General features: G+C 38.3%; 1 protein-coding gene across 1 annotated transcript; it reads right to left on the minus strand.

The window, feature by feature from the left end:
* Positions 1-5,628: 5,628 nt before the first annotated feature.
* LOC132786650 (uncharacterized) lies at positions 5,629-8,094 on the minus strand. Its single transcript, XM_060793235.1, has one exon. The coding sequence runs from the start codon at positions 7,988-7,990 to the stop codon at positions 5,750-5,752; it is 2,241 nt and encodes a 746-aa protein (XP_060649218.1). The 5' UTR covers positions 7,991-8,094; the 3' UTR covers positions 5,629-5,749.
* Positions 8,095-8,408: the final 314 nt, after the last annotated feature.

The following is an 8,408-nucleotide window of genomic DNA, read 5'->3' on the forward strand; positions in this document are numbered from 1 at the left end:
CTATTTAAAGATACTCTATGTTCAAGTTGCATATTGTCACTTATTCGATTAATTACAGACGATTTCTATGTTATTAGTAATATCATTGTATTTATTCTATTTCATTAAATCCTATTTATTTCAGTTGTATGCTAATCAGTCTTTATAAAATACTTATCATCGATGGCGCCGAACATTTGAACCCAGCAAATCCTCAGTTAGACTAGTATTTTTGGTCATATTTCGAGAGTATAGACTTTTCAGTTTAAAGAATTTGTTCTTACCATAAAGTGGTCTTATTTTAAGAACACAATTGTTAAGATGAATGTTCTTTTATAAATTGGTATTTTTTTCAGTGTAGTGCTAAGCACGGAAGCGTCTAAATATTGATCAATCTCATCTTGTAGATACATCATTGGGCAATTTAAAAATTGTTCACTAAATTTATTTACCCAATCAATACAGCTAAGTTAACTAATTTGCTACACATATTTCAATCACTTTAAATGCAGTCAAATCTATTCATTGGAGTCAAATCAATTTGCTGGTGCTCCACACACAGCTGGTCGAAACGGCAAGATACAAAACTTTGTTTCCCATGGCAAAGCTTTAAACAAATCAAACTGCGACCACACAAAATACACCAATAGTGAGGCCAACAACTACAACAAGACGACGTCAACAACTGACAAACATTTGAGCAAAGGCGAAAAAAAGAGAAAAAATGGCCAAAAAGCGCCGCAGACAAAAAACTTGTTGACACAAAGCTCTACACCCATTGTCAATATGTTCGGTCTCTCTCTAACAAGGCAGACTAATGGCTTTTCCTCTGCCTCTGTCACACTCGGTCCTTCTCTCTCTCTCTCTCTCTTTCCCTCCCAGTGTGTCTCACTCACTTTTCTGCTTCTCGTCTGTCTCTCCCCGTTCACTTTGTGTCGGCACAATTTAAGTTTCAATGAGCGACTATTTGTTGCAATTTAAACTGAACGCGTTTATAAATTGACGTCGGAAACTGGCGTCGAGTGCTCATAGGATTGGCACATGCAACAAATGCACTAGACTTCAATGAGTAACAGGGAGAACACGTAGATTGCGAGAAAGAGAGAGGAATAGCAGACCAATGCACAAATGGCAATAGGCAGGCAACTGTTGACAGCGACAGCTGAGGACAGCCAAAAGCTTTTGTTGTTGTTGTTGTTGTTTGTTAGCGTAGTTACTTTTTTCGGGTTAATGTGCTCTAAATACAATAAACGATACGACAGTTTAAATAACATCAATTAATTTCTGAAAACTAGCTATAGTTATAATAAATTATTTACCATAGTTGTCGTTTGGCTTTTGTGGTTTACTAATTTGGTTGCGGACGACAGTTTGCATCTCGTTTTTATATTCTGGTTATATAAATATGAACGATCCCGTGAGCATACTCGACTTTGGGGTTTCCTATCTATGTTATATTTAGTTAATTATTGTATATAATATTCATTTCTAATATTGCGAAATTAGATTTTATGTGGTTATAAACTGATTTTAAAACTATTTATAATAAATTTATGACAGTTCGTCTATAATTGTCAGCAGTTAATAAAAATTGTATTGCCAAATTTTTATACCCGCTACCCATAAGGTAAAATGGTATTATAACTTTGTGCCGGCAAGAAATGTATGTAACAGGTAGAAGGAGGCATCTCCGACCCGATAAAGTATATATATTCTTGATTACCATCAATTGCCGAGACGATCTAGCCATGTCCGCCTGTCTGTCTGTCCGTCTGTCCGTATGAACACCTAGATCTCAGAGACTATAAGAGATAGAGCTATAATTTTTTTCGACAGCATTTGTTATGTTTGCACGCAGATCAAGTTTGTTTCGAATTTTTGGCACGCCCACTTCCGCCCCCAAAAATTGAATAACAAGCGTAATAAAGCTAGAGCTGCGAATTTTGGTATATACAATAACAACAATAGTATTTATGATTCCTGAAAATTTCGATGCGATCAGATAAAAATAGTAGAAGTTATTAAAGAAATACTTTTGAATGGGCAAAAACGCATACTAGAGGTCTGAGTTGCTTTGGCCGACAATCTGGTATATTGTGCACACTCGACTGTGGCTTTCTTACTTGTATTTTGTTAATTTCTGTATTTAATATTCATTCCCAATATTATGAAATTCGATTTTATGTGGTTAGAAACTGAAACTGATCTTAAAACTATTTATAATAAATTTACGACTATAATTGTCAGCAGTTAATGAAAATTGTATTGCCAAATTTTTTATATAAAAGATATCACAAAAGAGTACTCTTCATTTTGAGTTAGGTTCTTTATAACTATTTCCAAACTACAAGCGACTCATATTTCCTCTTCTAGCCATTGTTGTGGTTTTTTGGACAATTTGTTCTCTCGGCCAAGATCTGTAAGGCCGCCAGCAAGTTATCCTTGGCATTGGAGTGCCAAACAAAAGACTCACAGCAAATTAAAAAGCCACGCAACTTAATATTTCATTTGTAAAATGAAAACGATGAAAACAATGTGCCGCGCCCAGCAATCAACACAATCGATAATCGACAATCGAACGAGGCAGACGCATTGGCACCACAATACTGCAGACTACAATACCCTTGCTTAATGATGAATTTTACACTTGGCTAATAGTTTTTTGATACAAAATTTTACGCCAAAGTCAAATTACAATAGTCACACACACACACACGTGTACACATCTCTCAGGTCCTAGGCCACACGCAACAGAAACTTAATTAGTTTTCAAAGTGCAGCAACAAAAATGATAAATTGTGTGGAGACGATGCTGCTTCCAAGCTGTCTGGAAAGATCGTTTCTCTGGCGATATATTGAGTTACGATGTCAGCGGTGAAGATCATTAAAATTACAGAGTTTCCCAAGTTCCCAAGAAGAGCTGGCCAACAACAACAACAGCAACAAGCATAACAGCTGGCTCAATGTGCCACACATTGCCACGCATTTGCATCAAAAACTTTGTAATTTTTCAATAAAAAATAAAAGCCACACAACTAAATTAGCTTTAGCTAAGGTGGAACTGAAGCTGAAGCTGAAAAGCTGAACCTGGAGCGCATGCAAATTTCACAGGAATCAAAAACTCGAAATGCACAAATAATACAAAATAATAAAGAATACAGAAAACTTATAAAAAGAATACGCAATCTGTAATAGAGAATGATCGAATACGAGTTACCTTACGACCAGTAATAAATTTAATACTCATTCAAGATTGATCTGTTTATGAAGAATAGGATAAACCTGATGAACTTGTAATCTCTAAAACATACAATTTTTTGGATTAACATTGTAAAATGAAAGAACGAAGAAAAAATATACATCGGGTTATGTTCTTGATGAATAGAGTTGAATCAGTGATGCATAAACTTATACAACTCGTACTTCATATTTCAATTGGAAAAGGGTATAAAAAGGGTTAATATCAAGCCCAAAAAGTCGTTGCAGTCGCGTGTGACTTATGACTGGAGCTGGGACCGACTCTGAAACTGAGACTGAGACTGGACTGTGGGATCTGGAACTTTGCTTCGTGTGTCTCGTTTCGTTTGCGCCCATGTGCAGACAGTTGCGAAATTATATTTGTGCAGCGTCATGAGGCACCATTGTGTTACGTTGTTGGCGTCCTGGCAGGCACCAGAAAGGTGCTCGTACTTGGGATGCTACGACTAAATCTCAGACTGCAGAATTGCAGACTGAGCATCAGGAACACTCGACGTAGCCTGGCCCGATTTGTCAGGGCAGACGAATAGTTTAACTGGCCACAAGGTTTTTGTGGATGCGCACAGGTTGTTTTCGCTGTTCGACTGTTCGGCTGTTCGACTAAGAAGGCTGAAGGAGGCTTCCCTAGTCTTTGCCAGACATCATCGTCTCAGCGTCATCGTGCTATTCAAACAAATGATTTACAAAATGTTAAATGAATTATGCATTTTGCATATGCGACTTTGCAGTTTCGTGCCATTTTTCATATTAGCTGCGAGGAGAACCTGCTCCTTCGTCTTCGTCTTTGCCATCGCCTTTGCCTTGGCCATCGCTTTCGACTGCCATGTGGTGTTGGCTTTAATAAATTGGCGTGGGGTGCGCCTGCAGCAATTGTTGTTGTTTTTGTTGTTTCTTAACCAAACGAATGTTTAGGCACATGGAGCCCAATGGCTGGTCAAGCAATGTCAATGCCTAAGCAAATATACCACTGCTTGTACCTTTTGCCCAGACCTTTATAATCAAGTCATATAAATTGAGTGCATTTTTCATAATAAATGAAGGGAATTGTCGAAATTATGCCGTCCTCTGCCCTATGATCGGTTCTGTGGGCATCGGAATGTTATTCGGTGTTTTTTTAGTGGGTTGTGCGTGTGGGCTTAGTACGTGGAAATTATCGTGAGAAGAAAGTCCTAGCCAAATAGGATGACTAAATAAAAAGTCAACAGAAGCCGATTTCAAATAAGTTTGAAAAAGTCATAACAAATGTAATAAATTTCATTTTAAATTGATTTTAATTTGGAAAATTGAACAACTTTTGAAAATCCTTAGCATACATTCAAATTAAACCCACATAATAATGTTTCACTAATGGGAAAGTCTTAGCTTGTGCCACTTGGAGTGATCTAAATAAGCTCTCATAATCGTTAGATACGGCCATTCAAAATAATTTACTATCTCCCAACATTGTAGAGAATGTTTTGGTTTACTTTCAGTCAGCCACTTGAAATCGATGAAGCAACCCAATTGGAGAAAAACCAAAGTTTTGGAGGCATATTAGCTTTTGCACGGCAACAGACATCGAGTCGTAATTTGCCCTTCAAGTGTTTTCGTATTTTTCTAAGCGGAAGAACTATCAAAAATGTTTCCCTATGAAAATACACATTTCTCTCACACATACATACATACATATACTCGATCATACACATACACACTGAACTGTATCGTAAATTATAAACATATCGAGCCACACATCATTATAAAATCTTGTAGATATTTGGAGATATCATGCGAGTGCTCATCGGCCAAGTGAAATATGTTGATGTACCTTAAAACAATATTTGCTCACTTTTGTCTAGCGCTCACTTCATTCAATGTGGAAACTTGTGTTTGGTTAACAATTAAAGAGGATCGATAGGTTGGCAGGGAGATTGCAGCAAGTGTGCAGCACTGGAGCACTGCAGAGCACATAACGCTCAACACGAGTCGCTTCTAACTTATGCTGACTATGCTGGTTGTCGAGCTGTCTGACTGTCTGTCTGGTTGGGGATGTTGTAAACAACAGCGCTGCATATTTAGTACGTGTGAAAAAAATGAATGTGCCACACGGGGCAGCTTAAGCAGTCGAAAGATAAGAGACTAACTGCAGCCTACAGCCTAATTATGCTAGGTAATTCCCCATCTCCATCTCGCTCACTTAGCCGCTCTCTCGCTCCACCACTTGAAAGGCAGCACTGCCTTCAGCAAGACCCTTGCACTGCACTAAAACTGATTTATGCACTGTGCAGGACCAGACTTAAAGGCGGCTATCGGCCTGCTGAAAGTTTCAAGTATTCCAGTTGCAACAAAATAAGAATTTCAGATCCCAAAATAAGAAACAGACATGAACGCAATTCAAGCGCGTACATACATATGCAGAATTAAAATAATTTAAATTTTATGCAATATTACAATTAAAAAATATATATACATATAATAATAATATCTGTATCTCTTTGTGTAGAATCTTTTACAATAAGTTTGCTAATCCTCAACATTACCTTTTCGACGAATTGAAGCGCATTTCCGAGTTATATATCATTTCCACCTTTTTATTGAGCTCCCGGTCGAGATCTGGTTTCAATTTGATGCACTCGCTGTAGTAGTTGGTGCAAGCACGCAGGGCTCGCTCTGCCAATCGTGCCACATGCTTCTTGTAGCTCATTGGCTCCGAATCATCGTCATCTGTAATGCAGTTGTCGTCATCATCTTCGGCTTTAGTGCGGCGAAAGAATCGTTCGCTTGGCTCATAGCTGGAAATACTACAAATGCTGCTTATATCCGCACTCCGGATCGAGTTGTAGCTACTATTCCGAGAGCTATTTTCTTTCTTGCCGTCACTTGAGACAGGAGACTGTAGTTTTGCTTGCATTTGCGTCTCGGTGTCGCTTGGACTAATATCCAGCAATTCATCCTTGTTGTCATAGACGATAGCATCACCCTTCAAATCATCTATTCTCTTTGTTTTATATCTTAGAGGATCCTCTTCATCCTCGCTGGGATATTGGATACCTTTGTCTTCGCTTGTTATACTAGCTTGCGAATGCTGCAGCTTCACCTCGCTTGGATACTCAATATAATCGGCATCATCACCATAATCGTCTATAGCCTCGATCTGTTTGCAAATCATTTGATTAGCTCGCCGAGGTGTCAATTTTACCTTAATGGGACTACAAGCGCGATTTTCATATGACTTGGACGCAATATCCTTGGATATTCTTTTGTGAGATCGATTGCTGTTGATCTCAGAACAGTAAGAAGTCGAACTCTTACTGCTCACACAGTAATTTTTGGTGCTATCTGAACTATTATCATAGGAACTGTGAGCTTCGCTGTTGCGGCTTGATGTCGTGGGTAAATGCTGTGATTTTCGACTGTTATTGGAAGTTCCGTCGGACTTTTTGGGTCCACGAGTTCTGTGCGATTCTTGTTCATCTTTCAATAAGAAAGATCTTAAGCTTGTTTCCGACTCATCGGATGATTCGCTACGTTCTGAGACTTGCTTATAACAATCATCATTGTATTTTAAAGACATTTCTGAACTGTTTGCTTCCAAATGTTGGTATTCAGATTTTTTGTCATTTCGCATTTCAGACTGATCCTTAAATTCTGCACTATGATCAATGTAGTTAGAAGATGGCTCAACTATTTCTTTGGGACTTTTCGATTTTGGAGAAACTTCTTTAGTTGGAAAAGAAAGAAAAGTATCGCTCTTATTTTCATGCCAATTACTCATATCTTTATTTCTATTAGATTTCTTTACGTGATAAATTTCACAGTGCTCGAATTGTAGTATTTCAGTCTCATTTTCGCCAATAATTTTAGCAACCTTTAACTTTGAAGTTTCATTTTCAGAAACGAGCTGTTGAGTGCAATGCTTAGATCGAGCACTTAACTTTGGTGAATCCAACTGTTTGGTATTCATAAGAGTATTCTTCTCAAAAATTCGAGCTTCATCAATGTCACTTATGTATTCCTTCATGCAGTTTCGGAAAGTGGCAAGTGGGTCGCTTTGATATTGAGCTATAACATCCAATTGCTCTTTAATTAAACTTTCGTAATCGATATCATGCTCTGATTGCGCACAGTTGTCTTCTGCATCTTTGTCACTACGTTCGGAGGCATCCGTAGTGGAATCATCATCATCGTATTGCCCAATTTTCTTCACCCACCTCATAGTTCTCTCATTGTTATGATTATAAACTCGACAGATCTTCTCAGCCTTCTTCTGTCTTGCCTTGGACTCTTCCAAAATTTCGCTATAGACTTGACTATACGTTTTTGACTCTTCGCTCGATGATGGGGACAATTGACTAAGCTCAGTATCTGAGTGATTTCCGGTATCAGTTTCATGTGAGCATCTGGTGCAATTCATTTTCTGAAAGCTTTTCTTCAACTGTTCTTTCTTAGATACTTCTATGTTTTCTCGGCATGATGAAGCTTTGGAATTTGTATCTTCACTCAGATTGTCATCCTGTTTCTTTATAAACTCATGAACATAATGTTGAGCCCTCTCCCAACATCTGTTATACATGCTCGCATCACTATCATCCGAGGCATTATTAGATCTAACTGATTTAGTGTTCAGCTCTGGATCATCATCGAACACATCCTGTTTCCCGCCCTCTACATTACAATTGAAGGTCACATCCTTATCATCAAGATTGTCAGTCAATTCTTGCGCATCCGATGAGGACTGATCTGCCATTAAATTGAATTTGGGGCAAGAACGACGCATCTCTGCGGAAGCATTGCAACTATAGAGCGTTAAGCGAGAGCTTACCACTAAGTATGATCATTCGATTCTGAGTTTGTATATTGTGTGTTTGTTGTACATAAAGTTTGACATAAAGAACAATGAAGCTGCGTTATCACCGAAATCATTTAATCACATAAATTTCATCACTGTAATGACCTTTGCTGTCAACACTCCCATCAATTCGGTTGCCAGCCGATGCCACACAGCAACATAACCACAACAGCAGCAACTACAGCAACGGCAACTTGGCAGCCAAAAGGGAGCCAGCCATCAGTCGCAACTCCCAACATACATCAGAGCCATGTGCTAGACCACAAGACTCGAAAGCAAATCAATTAGTTGCAGCAAGAGAACACCTAAAACAAAACAACCCAAAACACACATGTTTAAATGCCAA

The sequence above is a fragment of the Drosophila nasuta genome, chromosome 2R (assembly GCF_023558535.2).
Source record: "Drosophila nasuta strain 15112-1781.00 chromosome 2R, ASM2355853v1, whole genome shotgun sequence".
In the NCBI taxonomy this organism is placed as follows: Eukaryota; Metazoa; Arthropoda; class Insecta; order Diptera; family Drosophilidae; genus Drosophila; species Drosophila nasuta.

Bases quoted from the DNA above. Each gene is read 5' to 3' on its own strand.
- LOC132786650 (XM_060793235.1), bottom strand. From the start codon at position 7,990: ATGCGTCGTTCTTGCCCCAAATTCAATTTAATGGCAGATCAGTCCTCA.